Source organism: Anomaloglossus baeobatrachus, chromosome 1 (assembly GCF_048569485.1).
Source record: "Anomaloglossus baeobatrachus isolate aAnoBae1 chromosome 1, aAnoBae1.hap1, whole genome shotgun sequence".
NCBI classification, from domain to species: Eukaryota; Metazoa; Chordata; class Amphibia; order Anura; family Aromobatidae; genus Anomaloglossus; species Anomaloglossus baeobatrachus.
Genome location: NC_134353.1, coordinates 674,236,080 through 674,256,815, shown reverse-complemented (window position 1 = coordinate 674,256,815; position 20,736 = coordinate 674,236,080). Strand labels below are relative to the sequence as shown.

General features: G+C 43.8%; 1 protein-coding gene across 1 annotated transcript in view; it reads right to left on the bottom strand.

Annotated features, from left to right (window-relative positions):
* MYO18B (myosin XVIIIB) overlaps positions 1-20,736 on the bottom strand; it is a 1,019,172-nt gene that overhangs the window by 757,530 nt on the left and 240,906 nt on the right. Inside the window, exon 13 of the mRNA XM_075320057.1 lies at positions 7,781-7,925. Within this exon, the coding sequence (XP_075176172.1) occupies positions 7,781-7,925 (145 nt within the window). The remainder of the gene's footprint in view (positions 1-7,780; positions 7,926-20,736) is intronic.

Genomic DNA, 20,736 nt, shown 5'->3' with positions numbered 1-20,736 from the left:
TGTGCCCAGTAGTATTGAGCCCATCCTTGTGGTATTGTGCTCTGTAGTATCGTGCCCATCCTTGTGCCATGTAGTATTGTGCCCAGTAGTATTGTGCTTATCCTTGTAATATTGTGCCCAGTAGTATTGTGCCCATCCTTGTAATACTGTGCCCAGTAGTATTGTGCCAATCCTTGTAGTATTGTGCCTAGTAGTATTGTACCCATCCTTGTAATATTGTGCCCAGTAGTATTATGCTCATCTTTGTAGTGTTGTGCCCAGTAGTATTGTGCCCATCCTTGTAATATTTTGCCGATCCTTGTAATATTGTGCCCCGTAGTATTGTGCTCATCCTTGTAGTATTGTGCCCAGTACCATTGTGCTCATCCTTGTAGCATTGTGCTCAATAGTATTGTGCCCATTCTTGTGGTATTGTGCCCATCCTTGTGGTATTGTGCCCAGTAGTATTGTACCCAGTAGTATTGTACCAATCCTTGTAGTATTTTGCTCATTCTTGTGGTATTGTGCCCAGTACTATTCTGCTCATCCTTGTAATATTGTGTCCAGTAGTATTGTGATCATCATTTTGGTATTGTGCCCATCCTTGTAGTATTGTGATCATCTTTGTAATATTGTGCCCATCCTTGTAATATTGTGCCCAGTAGCATTGTGCTCATCCTTGTAGCATTGTTCTCAATAGTATTGTGCCCATTCTTGTGGTATTGTGCCCATCCTTGTGGTATTGTGCCCAGTAGTATTGTACCCAGTAGTATTGTACCAATCCTTGTAGTATTTTGCTCATTCTTGTGGTATTGTGCTCAGTAGTATTGTGCCCATCCTTGTAGTATTGTGCCCAGTAGTATTGTACCCATCCTTATAGTATTGTGTCTAGTAGTATTGTGTTCATCCTTGTAGTATTGTGCCCAGTAGTATTGTACCCATTCTTGTAGTATTGCGCCCTGCAGTATTGTGCCCATCCTTGTAGTGTTGTGCTCATCCTTGTGTCCTGCAGTACTGTGCTCATCCTTGTAATATTGTGCTCATCCTTGTAGTATTGTGCCCAGTAGTATTGTACCCATCCTTGTAGTATTGTGCCCAGTAGTATTGTACCCATCCTTGTAGTATTGTGCCCTGCAGTATTGTACCCAATCTTGTAGTATTGTGCTCAGTAGTATTGTACCCATCTTTGTAGTATTGTTCCCATTCTTGTAGTATTGTGCTCATCCATGTGCCCTGCAGTATTATGTCCTGCAGTATTGTGTCCTGCAGTACTGTGCTCATCCTTGTGGTATTGTGGCCATCCTTGTAGTATTGTCCCCATCATTGTAGTATTGTGCCCATCGTTGTAGTATTGTGCTCATCCTTGTAGTATTGTGCCCATCCTTGTAGTATTGTGCTCATCCTTGTGCCCTGCAGTATTGTGTCCTGCAGTATTGTGTCCTGCAGTACTGTGCTCATCCTTGTGGTATTGTTGCCATCCTTTAGTAATACGCAAAAAAAAAAAATCTCCTCACCTTTCCTCCATTTCCTGCGTGCCCACGATCAGTGTTTGTAGCGTTTTGAATGCAGCATTTTTCAGCTGCGTCCAAAACGCTGCGATGTACAGTACAAGCAGAGTAGATGGGATTTCTAAAAATCACATGTCCACTGTGCTTGTGTGGCCAGCAGTGAAAACTGACCTGTGGTGCGGCTTGCAGAGGCCGCAGCATGTGAATTTATGCTGCAGAGTCGCATGTCCTCCCTAGGGAGAACACTGCAAGGAGACCGCAGCACCCCAAACCCTGATCGCGGGTACAGGTAGATGCGGTCTCCTAAAGAGGAGACTTGCAGACCCGCAGGTCAGGACCTGCCGCGTCCAGGGTCCTGATCGTGAGCACGTACCTGCTTGTTGTGGCCCATAACGATCACAGCTCTATGCCCGGGAACCGGCACCAGCAGAACTTTAGTACAATTGAGTAATTTGCGGTGCCTCGCAGAGGAGCTGTCTGCATTATATCAATGGCTACCGCCGGCCAATCAGATGCAAGGAGGTGACGTCATACAGCGATGTCACTTCCTTGCATCTGATTGGTGGTCAGCCGCCATTGATATTGTGCAGACAGCTCCTCTGCACGGCACCACAAATTATTCAATTGTAGAAAAGTCCTGCTGGCGCCGGTCCCCGGGCATAGAGCTGCGATTGTCACGGGGTCGGCGGGCCGCAACAAGCAGCCTCCGGGGCCGCATGCAGCCTGTGGGCCATGTGTTTGAGACCTCTGCACTAAACAATTGACCCATTGCAAGTGGGTGGGGTGGCAACCCCAGACAGCAACAAAAGTACAGGATCAGCTCTCAAATTTCTTTTAGCTTCTTAAAAATTGTATTTCCAATTCATTTTCTCAATTTTAGCAGTCAAACACTCACATGTAACAGAGCTGAGATGGTGAGATGTAGTAGAGCTGAGACCATCAATGTAGCAGACCTGAGACGGTCAGAGGTGCTACTTCTGTCTCTGTTCTGCTACATCTGATTGTTTAATTTAGATGAAGCAGAGCTAAGACTGAGATGCAGTAAAAAAGAGATGGTCATATGTAGAAGAGCAGAGATGGTCAGAGATGCTACATCTGCCTTTGCTCCACTATATCAGACTGTCTCAACTATGCTACATCTCACTGTCTGAGCTATGCTACATCTGAGTGAGAAGGTCATTTGTTGCACAATAGAGAAGTATGAAGCCAATAGGGAGCTCCTATTGTTACAGTAGTCCATATCCTTAGTCTGCTTGTCTTCAGCAAACTGTTTGCAAGCTTTTTTATGCTTCATCTTTAGAGAGGCTTCTTTTTGGGATGACAGCCATGCAAGTAGGCCAACCCCCCACCCCTTTAACCTCTTCAGTAATTTGGAAAAGATAACACTGAGCATGTGCACTTAACTTCTTTGGTTTACCATAGTGAGGCCTATTCTGAGTGGAAACTGTCTTGTTAAACTGCTGTATGGTTTTGACCCCCGTGCTGCAGCTCAGTTTCAGGGTGTTGGCCTTCTTCTTATAACCTAGTCGATATTTATGTAGGATAAAAATTATTTTTTTTTTATTAGATCCTCAGATAATTTTTTGACATGAGGTGCCATGTTGAACTTCTAGTGACCAGTATGAGAGAGTGTGTGAGCGATAACACCAAATTAAACACACCTGCTCCCTATTTATACCTTAAACACCATATAACACTAGTGAATGAAATAATATCAGGGAGCTAAAGTGGCTAATTGGGCACAATTTGCCCATGGCACAAGATGGCCTTGATGTCTTCCACATGGATTCCACCTCTCGACGGGCCGGAAATCATTTTATATATTATATATCTCCCAACTGTGCTGTGTGCTGCTCCCCGCCATGCAACATGGAATTGTGACACAATCACTAATTGGCTGTTCCCGATCAGGTATTATGGGTCTGGGCTGAGATTGATTGCTATTGGTTGCTCCTCAGTTTAAAGTTGGCACCAGATCTCCACCCTGACACACCCTGTAAGAAGCTGGGCGAAACGTGCATTGGGGTGGAGGAGCACATCACCATTAAACATTTCCTTTGTGCTACACAATTGAGGTAAGCTCCTTTCATAATAAATAAATCTCCACATGCCCACAGCGCTATTTCCCATTTAGGAACACGCGGTATGCAGCACTATACCATTTAAACTAGGAGTTTACTCATTATTATTATGAAATGATATTACATGTTCCTTGCTTTGTTATAGCATATCATTGTATACCATTGTACCATTATACCATACCATTGTATTTCAGCACACTCTGGTCACTGATGTGCTCCTCATTGGAGGTATATTTTTAATATTGTTTTTATAATATTAGTGTTAATTATATATTAATTCATTTTTTTATACATATATAATATTAAAGTTCAGTTCATTTTGAAATTTTTGATATTGTGGATTGTTTTGTATATTTCATGAAGTACAAATATAATTTGTGTACAAAGGATATTTTTGCTACAATATTTAATTAACAAATACATCAAACTTAAAAAGTCCCTGACAGAAGTTCTGTCACTTATCCATGTTATGTAAATAAAAGCTTATAACCTGACTTTAAATTCATCCATTGGTTTCATAAATTACTCTTTTGAAAGCTGAAACCCTCCCAAATTTGGTTTAGGTTATGAAAATAGCAGGTGGAATTTTGCATTTTGATGAGTTATTGGATTGAAAATGGACAATATACTGTTCTTGCACAGGGGCCCTCTACTGTCTGTGTCCACCAGTGCACAGAATGTATGGAAAGAAAATCAGATTTAGGGTACGTTCACCCAGGGCTTTTTTGGTAAGTTTTTGCTGCACTTTTAGCTGCAGATTTGCCTTGGTTTTATGCAAACCCATGCTAACAAAAAGCTGCTTTTTACAGTCCCAGCAAAGTCTATGAGATTTCTGAAATCTCATGCACAGACACACAAACACTTGCAGATTTTTCCTGACTGTTTTCTCAAATACCTGCATTTTTGCTCCAGATTTCAAAGAATGAGCATGTCAATTCTTTGCAGCATTTTTGCAACATTTTTTCATTGATACAACACAGTTTATAGAAAAAAGTTACCAAAAACGCAGCAAAAACGCCACTAAAAAATGCACCAAAAACGCAAATGACTCAGGAGATTTCCTGCCACAAGAGGTTTTGGTCGGAAAAATACTTACCAAAAAAGCCCCGTGTGAACATAGCCTAACAGTTTAAGGCTATGTTCACACGGGGCTTTTTTGGTAAGTTTTTGTTGCATTTTTTATCTGCAGATTTGCCTTGGTTTTATGCAAATCCATGCTAATAAAAAACTGCTTTTTACAGTACCAGCAAAGTTGATGAGATTTCTGAAATCTCATGCACACACACACACACACACAAACACATCAGGTTTTTTTCCTGACTGTTTTGTCAAATACCGTATTTTTCGGACTATCAGACGCACTTTTTTTCCCCCCAAATGTTGGGGGAAAGTAGGGGGTGCGTCTTATGGTCTGAATATAGGGCTGCGGGGAATGAGGGTGCTGCGGTGGAGTGGGTCATCGGGGGCATGAGCAGGCTGTAGCAGCCTGCCGTGACCACGTGGAACCGCTCATTTAATATGCACGCCCATCCTCCCGCCCATCATCTCTCAGCGCTGAAGCCATCACTGACAGGTGGGCGGGGTGATGGGCGAGGGATAAACAGCCGGCCCGCATGATCACCCCTGGCAACTGCAGCCTGGAGTGATCATGTGAGGCTGTATTCACTGCTCCCCGCACATCATCATCAGTGCGGGGGCAGTGAATCAGTATAACTTACCGTTCCCCTGCAGCACCGCGATGTCCTCCTGTCTGTGCCGGTCAGCTGACTTGCGTGGAGACTAGAGGCGCGCACAGCGATGACGTCATCGCTGTGCGCATGTCTCCACATGCAGCCGCCGGCACAGACCGGAGAACATCGCGATGCTGCAGGGGAACGGGGACAGCTCCAATCAGCGGCGCTGCCACTGACATAGACGGTAAGAGGAGTGGTGCTACAGAGAGTGAGGTGAGGTAAGGTGAATATGAACGTTTATTTTTTTTTATGTGCCACAGGATGCGGCCATACACCAGGATGATGGGGGTATATGAGCAGGATAGGGGTTTATTATGAGCAGCATGGGGAGTATATGAGCAGGCTGGGGAGTATATGAGCAGCATGGGGAGTATATGAGCAGCATGGGGAGTATATGAGCAGCATGGAGAGCATATGAGCAGGCTGGGGAGTATATGAGCAGGCTGGGGAGTATATGAGCAGGCTGGGGAGTATATGAGCAGGCTGGGGAGTATATGAGCAGGCTGGGGAGTATATGAGCAGGACATTACCCCATAACAGTGTCAGCAGCAGATCCTCTCCCCATAAGTGTGTCATGACCACATTTTTTGCTTCAATTTTATTTTCCTATTGTCCTCCTCTAAAACCAGGGTGTGTCTTATGGTCCGGTGCGTCTTATAGTCCAAAAAATACGGTACCTGCGTTTTTGGTCAGGTTTTTAAAGAATGAGCATGTCAATGTTTTGCTGCAGATTTTCTGCATTTTTTCATTGATACAACCCATTTTGTAGAAAAAAAGCAGCAAATCTGCACCAAATCTGCAGAAAAAAGCCACTAAAAAACACACCAAAAATGCAGATGACTCAAAGGAGATTTCCTGCCACAAGATCAGGTTTCGGTCAGGAAAAAAACATACTAAAAATCCCTGTGTGAACATAGCCTAAGTCTTTCTGCTGCTTAACCCCTTAGCGACCCATGACGTACTGGGTACGTCATGAATCGTGTGAGGTAATCCCCGTGGATTGCTGTGGGCAGACCGCGGCGATCTGTGCACATATCAGCTGCTTTCAACAGCTGACGTGTGTCTGCTAGTCGCCAGTGGAATCGCTTCCACCCGCGACTATCAACCCCTTACATCTCGCTGCCAAAATCTGTCAGCGAGATGTATATGCGCGCAGTCATTATTATGACTTACTCCGCCCCCATCGGAAGTCATGTGATGTGATCACATGTCTTCCGGTGGTTGCCATGGTAGCACAGGGTCATGTAACGACACCTGTAGCTAACATGAGTCACTTGCTCTCAATGCCGTAATAGTGCTGGCTTTGAAAGTAAAGCAGCATATCTGCAGATCTCAGCTGTGTAGCGATCAAATTGCTGATCCATATAAATAAATATACACATATTTGGTATCGCCGCATTCAGAAATGCCCGATCTATCAAAATATAAAATCAATTAATCTGATCAGTAAATGGTGAAAATTCCAAATGCTAAAATTACGATTTTTTTTTTTTTGGTCGCTGCAAATTTTGCGCAAAATGCAATAACAGGCAATCAAAACATAGTATCTGCGCAAAAATGGTACAGTTAAAAATGTCAGCTCGAGACGCAAAAAAATAAGCCGTCACTGAGCCACAGATCCAGAAAAATAAGAACGCTATGAGTTTTGGAAAATGGCACAAAACGTGCGCCACTTTTTTTGGACAAACTTTATTATTATTATTATTGTTATTATTATTTGAACTTGTGAATTTGTTTTAACCCCTTAGATACAAATAAACCTATTCATGTTTGGTGTCTACAAGGTCGCACCGACCGCAGGCATCACAGCAACACATAAGTTTTACCATATAGTGAACATGGTGAATAAAATATTCCAAAAACTATTGTGCGATCACACTTTTTTTAGCAGTTTTTCCACACTTGAAAATGTTTTGCTGTTTTCCAGTACACTATATGGTAAAACTGATGATTTCATTTAAAATTACAACTCTTCACACAAAAAACAATCCCCCATATAGCAAGATTGACGGAAAAATAAAAAAGTTAAGGCTCTCGGAAGAAAGAGAGGAAAAAAAAAAAACGCAAAACGCCCAGGGGCTTAAGGGGTTAACATGGTACAATGGCTGCATTCTGGGCTTTGTGGAACATGGCCTTGCTGCAATCCATGTTTCATATTTTTCTGTTGTGGTGAATGAAACGAAATATGAAATGAAATACTGAACCAGCTGGATTGAATTCTTTGGTAACAAGACTTGTGTTCCTCTGAGACAGTTTTGATACATGAGGTCCTTTGGGCCTGTAATAATCCTGCACAAGATGGAATGTAGTGTAGAAGTCTAACACAAAATCATAGTAATACAATAAAAGACACTAACACACTCACAATTTAATTACTATATCACACGATGGCGGTGACGGCGCTCGTGGAATGGTATCATCTGGTAGGATAATGGCTTAGTAATAAAATACTTCCAAGGCTAGAGGTTTTGTGTCTTACCTTTACATGCACCCGCTGCTCCCAGATGATAGATACCAGCTAGAACATGCCAAATGGCTTTCTGTTCACTGACCGTGAATCCCAAAACCTCCATAGCAGATTGGAGCTGTTCAAACCCTGCAGATGCCTTCTGCTTCTCCTCTGGCTATAATAGATAAGAAAGGGGCATTCAGTCTAATTACAAAGCAAACTAAATGTAAAAGTGACGATGTAAATATACATAATGCGTTGTCAACAATAGAATCATGACTTCCATTTACAATTTTATGACATATCCATTTTCAATTGGATTTCATCTAATGCTGTAAGATTCCTTTGACCAATAACAACGTTTATCAGTCTTTTATCAAGCAACCGTATCAGTCATTTCATAAGACTTCAGGAAAACCCTTATCATAGTATGTTTGGTGTGTAGGACACTTCCCTAATTTCTTACTTTATCATTTAGGGCTCGCTCCCACTTCCATATAAAATGGAAGAGTGCAATACAAGATAAAAACCACACTGCACTCGGACCCATGTTATTCAATGAGTCAGTGCTGACCTGTAAGTTTATTCTTAAGGCCGCTTTACACGCTGCAACATCACTAACGAGATGTTGTTGGGGTCACGGAATTCGTGACGCACATCCGGCCTCGTTAGCGACGTTGTTGCGTGTGAAACGTACGAGCGACCGCTAACGATCAAAAATACTCACCTTATCATTGATCGTTGACACGGTACTCTATTCCTGATTATCGTTGCTGCTTTTGCACGCAGGTTGTTCATCGTTCCAGAGGCAGCACACATCGCTACGTGTGACACCCCGGGAACGACGAACAACAACGTACCTGCGTCCACCGGCAACGAGGTGGACGTGTCTTTCCTTTGGCTGCTCTCCGTCCCTCCGCTTCTATTGGCTGCCTGCCATGTGACGTCGCTGTGACGTCGCACGAACCGCCCCCTTAGGAAGTAGGCAGTTTGCCGGCCACAACGATGTCGCAGGGAAGGTAAGTCTGTGTGACGGAGACTAACGATATTGTGATCCACGGGCAGCAATTTGCCCGTGAGGCACAAACGACGGGGGCCGGTACGCTTGCTAGCGATCTTTCTAGCGAGATCGCAGCGTGTAAAGCGGCCTTTAGTTGTAATCGGCTTGAGGCAAAAGATCGCAGCATATTGCGTATAGCCGCATATATCATTCAAGGCATGCCAATGTAAAGCGAGCTTTACACGCTACAACATCGCTAGCAATTGCTAGCGATATCGAGCGTGTAAGCACCCGCCCCCATCGTAAATGCGATATCGTGTGATCACTGCCGCAGCGAACATTATCGCTACGGCAGCGTCACACGCACTTACCTGGTCGGCGGCGTCACTGTGACTGCCGAACAATCCCGACCTCAAGGGGAAGGGACGTTCGGCAGCACAGCGACGTCACCGCAACGTCACTAAGCGCATCAGTGTACGCCACCGTGAGTGCTGTACCCCCGGGAGCCCACATCAGCGTACGCCGCCAACCCAGCCAACACATACCCTCGCATTGCTGGGGTTGCCGGCGTACGCTGGTGTGGGCTCCCGTGCGAGCAGGGGGTGGGGTATGCTGGTAACCATGGTACACCGAGTAATATTGTGTAGCATGGTTACCAGCATACACTGGCTCCCAGGTGAGCGCATCAAGGTCCTGCAGCGGCGGAACACACACACACGCACACACATAACAACAGACACACACACACATATCAGATCACACTCACTCTCACACACACCTCACACACACATCAGATCGCATCCACACACTCACAACATCCCGTGATATCGCTTGCTTCTCGGCGGCGATACTGTGCAGTGACCTTCCAGGACCTGCCGGAGGATCACATGGCCGGAAGCATGTGGTATCTCCAGATATTGTGATTGTGTGAGTGCGTACGTGCGATATCGTCAGTGTGTGTGTGTGTGTGTGTGAGTGTATGCGATCGGATGTGTGTGAGTGTGTTCTGATGTGTGAGTGTGTGTGTGTGAGTGTATGCGATCGGATGTGTGTGAGTGTGTTCTGATGTGTGAGTGTGTGTGTGTGAGTGTATGCGATCGGATGTGTGTGTGTCGGCAGAGGAGCACGGCGTGCAGCACAGCTGCTGGGACCGCCCACCGGTGGGCACAGGGAGAAGTGGTTTGTGTGTGAGTGTATGCGATCAGATGTGTGCGTGTATACTGTCTGATGTGTGACTGTGGAGCACGATGGGGGGTGCACAGCATGGGGGATGGAGCACGATAGGGAGTGCGCAGCATGGGGGATGGAGCACGATGGAAAGTGCGCAGCATGGGGAATGGAGCACGATGGGGGGTGCGCAGCATGGGGGATGGAGCACGATGGGGAGTGCGCAGCATGGGGGATGGAGCACGTTTGGGAGTGCGCAGCATGGGGGATAGAGCACGATGGGGAGTGCGCAGCATGGGGGATGGAGCACGTTTGGGAGTGCGCACATTGGGGGATGGAGCCCGATGGGGAGTGCGCAGCATGGGGGATGGAGCACAATGGGGAGTGCGCAGCATGGGGGATGGAGCACAATGGGGAGTGCGCAGCATGGGGGATAGAGCACGATGGGGAGTGCGCAGCATGGGGGATGGAGCACGATGGGGAGTGCGCAGCATGGGGGATGGAGCACGTTTGGGAGTGCGCAGCATGGGGAATGGAGCACAATGGGGAGTGCGCAGCATGGGGGATGGAGCACGATGGGGGGTGCGCAGCATGGGGGATGGAGCACAATGGGGGGTGCACAGCATGGGGGATGGAGCACGATGGGGGGTGCACAGCATGGGGGATGGAGCATGTTTGGGAGTGCGCAGCATGGGGGATAGAGCACGATGGGGAGTGCGCAGCATGGGGGATGGAGCACGATGGGGAGTGCGCAGCATGGGGGATGGAGCACGTTTGGGAGTGCACAGCATGGGGGATGGAGCACGATGGGGAACACAGACACCCACACACACAGACAACGCCGCACACACACAACACCCAACACACAAACACCGCGGCACACCCAAAACACACACCCCACACCCACACAAACCGCGCAACACACACACAACGCTACAGACACACAGCGCTCCACAAACAACCCAACACACACAACACAACACACAAACAATACCGCTCTCACCCCCCGCCACACCCAGAACATGTACAGCGCCCTACACAAACACTTGGTAACTACACACAACAACATCTATATATATATATATATAACAATAATCATACATTAACTACACAATACGTAAATTCTAGAATACCCGATGCGTAGAATCGGGCCACCTTCTAGTATATATATATATATATATATATATATATATATATATATATATAAAAATATATAAAATTGCATATATAGTACCGATCAACCATTTGGAAATATTTGATCATTCAATGATTTTCCTTGTTTTTATTGGAATGTGTACAATGAAATTTTGGCCAGCAGCTTCATATCTAGCAGCCACCTGAAATGGCTTTACAACACCCTTGAAACAGTCCTCAGAGGTGCTGAGCACTTTTGCTGCTTTGCATTCACTCTGTAGTTCAATTCAGACCAAACCATCTCAATTGGGTTGAGGTTCGGTTATTCTGGAGACCATGTCATCTGACGCAGGACTCCGTTTCTCTCTTTTTTGGTCACATAGCCTTTATATAACTTGGAGGTGTTTTTGTCCTTGTCCTGTTGCAACTCAAATGGGGGTCCTGCTAAGTGCAAGACAGAAGGGATAACTTGTCATTGCAGAATGCTGTGGTAGCCATGCTGGGTAAGCGTAACTTGAATTTGGAGTAAATGACTAACCGTGTGACCAGCAAATCACCCCCACACCTCCTTCTCCATGTTTCATGTTGGGTTCCATACATGTAAAAACCATCCACTCACCTTTTTGGTATCTCACAAAGACATGTTCGTTGGTAACTAAATTCTCAAAATGTGACTCATCAGACACCATATAAATTTGCACTGATTGAATGTCCAATCCTTGTTTTGCTTGTTATGCTTGGTACAAACAAGTCTATTCTTGCTTCTGCTCCGTGTGATGCCCCTGCAGTAACCAGGTGTCACAAAAACAAGGTAACAACACGGTAACAGATCGGATCCTACATGACTGTTGCAGTCATCACACACACACTAGCACACCAGGACACATACACTCACAACCTCACAAACAGGGTAGGAGGCCCCCCTTAGAACCAGGGGACAGGGCTGGGCACTGTGAGCTAACAGGCAGCCAACTGGGAAGGGAGGGACTGACCTGGGGGAGTAGAGTGTGACCTGGGAAGTGTGGGTAGACAGCGGGAGGAGTTAGTTAGTTGAAAGGAGTAGAGAGGAGATGAGTGAGAAGTGAGCAGTAGTAAAAAGGAAAGGTGTCAAGACAGACAACAGACTCTTGAGACACATTAAAAGGAGCAAAGAATCTGCAAAGACCTGAATAGAAAGATCATCCACTCAGAGGAGAAAAATAGCTGGAGAGTGAAAGAGCAAGCTCCAAAGACAGTGGAATCTTATGGGGTGGACATCCAGGGCTCACAGTACTTTGCACGCACGTGGTGCAGATCTTAGAACAGACGAGGACTTCAAGCCATCTGTTAACTCTGCCGCCAGGAGGGTGGGTTTCCAGGACTCGTCTGCCACCACTAATTTCCGAGGCATCAGCACCAAAGAGGGGACCGGGAGAAATTCCCTTAAATAGTCCAAGCTGCCTGCGTCAGGGCCCAGACACCAGAAAGACCTCCAAGTGCTCCACGCCATGGAGAACTGACAAATGCACCAGAGTGCATCGGTGGTAGAGTGGCACAAGGTTGGCTGGCACAGCTATAAAGGACATGGGCGCACCTGGGATCCAGCATGTCCCCAGGGAGTGAATCCAGTAAGTAAAAACAACCAAACTGCACTCTCTGTCTGGACTGACTTATTGCTGTGCGCCTCGACGTTAACCCTTCACCTACCCCTGGGGAAAAGCCCTGCTTGTGGAGGGCTCCACCATCCACGCTACCCCCATCTATCATCTCCATCGGGAACCCGCAGCGGCGGCCCTATCATCCCTAGCCACAAACCGTGAGTGGCGTAGTCAGACTATATCTTTATTTTCATTTAAAACTGGTCGACGGTGCCCCCGGATCCGGAACCCGTCGAGCCACGGACCGTTCGGATCCGAGCAGCTCAGCTGCCCTGGGGCACGACACTCCGCATTAGTGCCTTTTTTGCAGAAATTCGACCAATAAGGTCTGCTGTTCACAGTCTCTTCTGAACATTTGATGTTGAGATGTGTCTGCTACTTGATGTCTATACATCATTTATGCAGTCTTCCTTTCATAGGGAGGACTTTATTAGTGTCATCTTCATAGTGATTAAATACCTTCAATGTTCTAGCAATTTTCCAGTAAAACTGACTTTCATATCTGAAAGTAATGGACTGTCGTTTGGCTTAATTGTGTGTTGCTCGCCATATTCTGGCAGAACTGTTGTGAAACAGGGCTTAGCACTGATTTGAACTCTATGGCACCAAAACTGCTTCTGCAAAATACACCTAATGGTCACAAACACATTCTGAAGACCAGTACTTCCACAAATAACCTCTAGACATGGCATTCCTGTTTATTGTTGGCCACTCCAAGTGGATACCTGATGAAGCTGCTTGAGAAAATGCCAAGGGTGTATAAGGCTATGTGCGCACACTGCGTCTTTTTGACGCTGCGTTTTTGTGCGTTTTTGGCCGCTAAAAACGCACAAAAACGCACCTGCGTCAAAAAAATGCATCAAAAACGCATGCGTTTTTGCCGCGATTTGGTGCGTTTTTGGCTGCGTTTTGCTGCGTTTTTGATCTCTGCGTTTTGCTGCGTTTTTCAAATGCATTGCATGGGCGGAAAACGCAGAAAAACGCAGGAAAGAACTGACATGTCCATTTTTTTTTTTAACTCAAAAACGCAGGTAAAAAAAACAGATGTGTGCGGACAGCAAAAATGAAAACTCATAGACTTTGCTGGGGAAGCAAAGTCCTGCAGTTTTCAGGCCAAAAACGCACCCATAAAATGCGCAAAAACGCCGCAAAAAACGCACTGTGCGCACATAGCCTAAATCTGTAATCAGAGCAAAAGGGGGTTACTTTGAGGGATCTAAGTTTGAAGTACATATTCTAGCTTGTTTCTTTATATTGTTGTTCTTGTGTTTCTTTGTGGTTTTGCTGATTCAGTTATCTGAATCTAAAATCTCCACATTTCAATTAGAACAAGGAAAATTATTACATGAACAGATGTGTCCAAGCTTTTGACCAGTACTGTATATAATTAAGACAATAAAGATGAGCAATTATGCAACCAGCTTACAGTGGAGTGAAGCTCTTAGGTTCATAGATATATCAACAGCATCAACAATTCAAATGAGAAAACGTAATATCATACAATATCCTTTGGGGGGCGGTTGGGGGGGTATTTAGTCAGAGTATTTTAACCATATTCAGTTTAGAAGCGGGGAGTGCGTTCACTTTTTGTTTCACTCCTGCTTGTTCTGCTTTGATCCTGGAATCATGAGCAAGTGTCTGTTTATGAACAGTTTAACCGAACACCATAAGAAGTGATGAGTAAAAATTGTAAAATTCTCAGATTGAATCAATATCATTATATGTCCATTTATCTGTTACATAATGAATATAGAAAACATAAACCTTATTACTTTGCTCTATTGTGAATGCTGTTAAGTAGCCCAAGAGGGTCAGTTTATTCAATGTTTAAGAGATTCCATAAAATATGGTGAATTCGCTTTTCCGGTCCATAAACCCCATCTCTCTCAGTTGCATGTAGCATTGTAAACCGGGACATTGTGTTTATGGCGCTGCCAAATTTGGTTTATGTTTAACATTTCTGTATACGACAAATTACAAAGTAAATAATGCATGCATGAACGCCTTCCACTCTACAACAGTACCTGAGCTTCAGGAAAACCATTTACTTTTTACTGGCCTTTTACTGCTCGGCAGAACAACAATTATGGAGTAAGGTTAAACACATCAAAATGTTTTAAATGAATCTGATGTTTTCAAGTAAAAGAAGTACTTTTGTAATATGGAGCCATGTTTGGCGGGCAGTTTATTTAGAATGGGCTCTTTTGTTTAGTTAATATCCCTACAAAGTCTCCAGTAGCCCTAAAAAGGTGTGTGATACTGTTAATCTCCTATCTTTCTAACTCCCTATTAATTAAATCTCTTTTCCTCACTCACTAGTCTTCTTCACCATTTGCGCAGTCTCTTTAGTGTTGTCATGACTCATGGCTGTCTGTGTTCCCTGGAGCATGGCCGGTGGGAGGAGCCTCCCCTCTGTGCCTCGTTTCCAGGATCACGGCACCTTATGTTGGGGTCATTTCCATTCATGCGGTGCCCAGACTCAGCCTAAAAATAGCAGCCTGCAGCTGCCAAGGATTGTCACCTCTATTAGATGCGACAAGCCCGGTGCTTTACCCGGCTCTTCCTGATTGCCCTGGTCCAGTAGCAATCAGGGTAATATAAAGGGTTAATAACAGCGCACAGCTGCCACTAAGCTCTAGATTAGATTATCTAGAGTTTAGAGGCTAATCTGTAAGTGAAAGTAAAGAAACACAAGCACCAAAAAAATCCTTTATTTGGAATAAAAGACAAAAAACACCCTCTTTCACCACTTTATTAGCCCCCAAAACACCCCTGCAGGTCCAACGCAATCCACACGAGGTCCCACGATGAATTAGCTCTGCTACAGCTGAAATAACACTCAGCCAAAGATCAATGCACCAGTGAAAGCACAATACACAATTCAGTGGAGTTAAGTTTATAACAGTTGGCAAGTGTTTTTTTGTGTTTAATTTGTGTGTAGTTTCTAAGGATGTTAACACTAGAGATGAGCAGATCGATAGCGGGACTCCCAGTCCAGCGTCCAGGTCACTGTTACCTGGCCACTAGTTGAAAGACCTGTGAATGTCTTACCTTGCTGCATGCCCGGAGTGGCATTTGATCTGTCAAGGCTAGAGCGATATCATCTGTGACTTGACGAGTAGATGACAATGCGCTAGCCCTGGCTAAGAGATTTACGGGACTCTTGTCTCACGGCCAGATACAAGTGACCAATACGCTCATCTTTAATCAACATAAGTGCTTAGCAGATGAAAATAATGGAGATTGAAAAATTTTCATTTTTCATTTAACTACAAAATAATTATCCATACTAGTAGTTGCCTAATAATTATGCACACATTCTTCTAAGGGTACCGTCTCACTAAACGACATACCAGCGATTCCGACCACGATATGACCTGGCAGGGATCGCTGGTGCGTCGCTACATGGTCGCTGGCGAGCTGTCAATCAGGCAGATCTCACCAGCGAAAAGCGACCAGCCACCAGCGACTCTGCGCTTGGTAACTAGGGTAAATATCGGCTAACTAAGCAAAGCTCTTTGCTTGGTTACCCGATATTTACCCTGGTTACCAGCGTATACTACTTAGCGCTGGCTTCCTGCACACTTAGCCAGGGTACACATCGGGTTACTATGCAAAGCACTTTGATTGGTTACCCGATATTTACCTTGGCTACGTGTGCAGGGAGCCAGCGCTAAGCGGTGTACGCTGGTAACCATGGTAAATATTGGGTAACCAAGCAAAGCACTTTGCTTAGTTACCAGATATTTACCCTGCTTACCAGCGTACGCTGCTTACACAGAGTTGGTGCTCGTTGGTCTCCCACTGTCAAATACACCAATGTGTGCTGCACAGCAGGAGACCAACGAGCAAAAAATGAACCAGAACAGTGTGTAACGATCAGCGATTTCACAGCAGGGGCCAGGTCGCTGCTTAGTGTCACACACAGCGAGATCGCTGATGAGGTCACTGATACGTCATAAAACCTGTGAATCAGCAGCGATCTCGCTATGTGAGAAGTACCTCTAAGTAAGAAAACCTGACTTTTACTTTCTTAAATGTTAAATATTCATGTTTCACATTTATTAACCTTTTGGATTGACAGACAGCACTGTAGTTGTTCAAAAATAAAATGAATAATGAAAAATGCAAATTGCCTAATAATTGTGTACACAGGGTAGCTGAATATTATTGTCACTTTTTTTTCAAAAGTTGGATAGCCTCTTTAAATGTCCCAGTTGTTTAACATACATTATTGTCAATTTGTGTTTTGCCACTTTAAATGTTTATTGCTTAGAAATTGCTTAGTGTGCAGAAGCCATAGCAGATAACAGGATTTGTTGAAATCAGTTCAGAGAAGAAAATCGCATTAACTATGTGCAATTTATTTGTGTTGTTAATGAGATTTTCTCAGGCCATTTTTCGCTTTATTTCGTCAGCTGATTGCTAATTGAATTTTCGTTGCAATTTTTTACTTCAATAGAGCATGTGAACAGGTAGTGTGAAAATGATCATGTTTTTAAGGTATTAACAAGCAGCAGTATTTCTGCTGTTTTATGTCTGAAGAGAAAATAGGAACATTTTGAATATTTTTGCTGTCTTTATTTTTCTTTATCACACAAATGCAAAACTTTCCTACACGTACAAAACCATAAGCTAATAGATTCACAGCAGCTGCTTAAGTGATTCCTTAATAATCTTTACATATACCATATACAGTATATTCTGTAACTCAGTCTTCGTTTTTGCCTTAAAATAGTCTGTTCTCCAATCTGCTGAGTTTTTAATCTGCTTGTAGTCTAGATTATATTATTCCTAATTATGTTAATTGAAGGGAATCTCCCACACTAAAATACAGGGTCTGCTTCATTATTGTATTTGAGCTTGGTTGTTTGTTTATTTTTTGTATATTTTAAGTTTTTGTTTCTTTTATTTGAGCTATGTTTATGTTTCTATTTACACCTTTTTTAAAATCACTTTTTATGTATTTGTCTGTTTCTTTACTTCATCAGTGTGAGAAAGGTTTAAGGTTTCCAGAATTTTTCACCTAAATTAATCATTTCAACTTTTTCACAATTTGCGATGTAATGGGGATTTTGCCAGAGCAAACACCCAGGTCTGACGTAATCCACAGCAGGTCCCACAATGATCTGAACACACTGAAGTTGCAACGCGTGAGCAAATTAGAAAACATAATCACCCACTGCTTCACAGATAAACTCAGAGAGTTCACCTGAGGTGAGGTAACTGAGTTCAAAGAGTTCATCTGAGGTGAGTTTACCTGCAGTCACAGTTTGGGTACCATGGGAAACTCCAGCTGTGACCCCAGGTAAACTCAGTGACATCACTGCTCACAGCTGTGGCTCAGTCAGTGTCTGCCTGAAGCCGCAGCCGGTGGTCATGTTTTCTAATGTGCCCGCGCACTGACTTCAGTATGCAGCACAGTTGGGATTATCGTGGGACCTCTTGTCGATTATGCTAGACTGTGGTGTTTAGTTGGTTAATAAATTGGAGAAAGAGGGTGAGTTTTTTTGTATTTTATTTCAAATAAAGTATTTTTTCGGTCTTTGTGTTTATTTCTTTTAACTTACAGGATTAGTAATGGGGCACCTCATAGACCTCTAGCCATTACTAATCTAGGGCTTACTGGCAGCTGTGAGCTGTCATTAACCCCTAATGTTACCGCAATTGTTGCCGCACCAGGGTAATTGGGATGAGCCAGGTAAAGTGCCAGAATCATCACATCTAGTAGATAAAAGACAATTCTAGGCAGCTGATGGCTGCTATTTGTAGCCTGGGAGGCAATAACCATGGGTTTCCTAAGCCTGAAAATACCAGTCCCCAGCTGTCGGCTAAATGAAAACTGGGTATCAAAATTGGGGGGGACTGCATGCAGTTTTTTTAAATTGTTTATTTATAGCATTTAAAAGAAAAATACCATAGGGTCCCTTTTATTTTGATACAAAGCCAAGATGAAACACATGGCTAGGGGCTCACAAAATGAGGGGACCCTATGCGCTTTTGTATTTATGTATTTATTTTTACATCGCTATTGGTATGCAGACAGCATGTTTGATTCCAACCAATCATAGATGCTGTCATACAGGGTGGGGTGTTATGATCTGGTAACCGTGGATGATCACGAAAAATCCCATTAATCAGGAAAAAACAAAACCACAAGAGTAGTTGGAAACTGAGCTGACCACAATCCCCTATCTATCAGATAACACTAGAAGTAGCAGTGGGATGTTCCTAATACACCTAGACACCTCGTCACTGCCTGAGAAACTTGCTACACCTCAAAGATAGAAATGAGGAATCCTAACTTGCCTCGGCACAGTTCCCAAAGAAATAGCAAGCCCCCAGCATGCAACAACTGTGATGTAAGAAAACACAATACACAGATAGAAAATATAGATCAGCAAAGGTGAGGCCCGACTTATTAGATAGAACAGGACAGGACAGATAACTGATTGCGGACAGCAAAAAATCCTGCAAAAAATACCAATCTCCTGATAATAAAAAATATTGAGACCACACGGACTCTCCTCCACTATATCAGGTACTCTTGTGCTAGACACTTTAAACAGAACTGCAGATATAATGGGAAGAAACAAAATCACAGAACAAATAATATTCTAAAGTGCAAATAATCCAAAAATGAACAGAGAGCAAACTACCTTTCTTGCTGGAAAAACTTCCCTGCTCACAAAAGCAGAAATACAGATCCTCACATACAAGAAACCAAACACAGAACCAAATGGAATATGCAGAAACACTCTTAAGTGCAAATCCAGAAATTAAGCACAGAAACAGTAAACTTATTTGGAGTAGATTTAGGCACCAAATAAATGGGGAAAAAAAGAAGGAAAAACTCCCAGCCATCTTCAGAAGCAGGCAGGAACATTTTTAACTGTTCACCACCAGGCACAAAATGCTCTCCTAAATAAACTAGGCTGAACTGCAATAGGATTTCCTGGATTCCCAATTAATTCCATCACCTGTCTGATTCACAGATTCAAACTCAGCTTCATTACCATTCCTGGCCACCAGAGGGAGCTCCACACCAGCAACCACTCAGAAGACATTCACAACAGTGGGGGCATGGTCTGACTTCAACCAATCACAGACACCAGGACTAACAGTGGGTGGGGGAAGTAGTGAGTATGTATGAGAGTTAATGAGCAGACCCGGAAGCAGTGTGACAGCCATCAGGAAGGTCTGTAATTATAAGCATCCTGCTTTGCAGCCCCCTAACCCTTCTGCTACAATTTTAGAGCACAATGTTTGGGTCTGCATAGACTTAAATGCTTAAATGTGGTTTGGCGTCCGGGCAGAAATTTGGGTTCAAGTTCGATCTTGAACCAGACTTTCTTTTTTAAGTCACACCTGAACATCTGTGGGTTCACCCATCTCTACAGCTGAATCCTTACTAATTTCTTAGAGCTGCAAATAAAAAAGGATTGTCATTGAACAACTTTCTAAATTATAACACTTTTTTATAGTCTATTTGTGACCAACTTTTTCTCAATTATCATGCATTTACGCTGCTATTAACAGCCTGAAATAGCGATATGCGCAGCTGAAGGAAACAGTGTATTTTTCCGCCAGACAAAGCTGTTTTAATGACAGTATTGCTGGTGTATTATGATTCTAACAGGAAAGGTTAAGGAAAGAGCATTGAATGGCTTCTAGGACTGATGCCAAGCACAAACAGCAAAGGTGTTAGTGTAACCTCTGTGAAAAGAGCAATTATTTGGTATCATGCCAAGGGAAAGAATTGGCATTTAACATGTATCCCCAGGAGCCAAAGTCACCTGTACATTGGATGTGATAAATAGATGCTGGGCAGGGAAAGGTTCTTTTAATATAATTATAGGGGTTGCATATGCCCTCTTTATTCATTTTCGTAGATTACTGTAGATAAGTGCTTTGAGTTTTTGATTTTGTTAGTCATTGATGGATCCCGGGAAAAACTAATGCCTAAATTTCAATCTCAATTTTTAATGAAAGCATTTTCTATTTTTATAATGAGGTAAAGACCAAAGTATTATCACTTTAATCAAAAG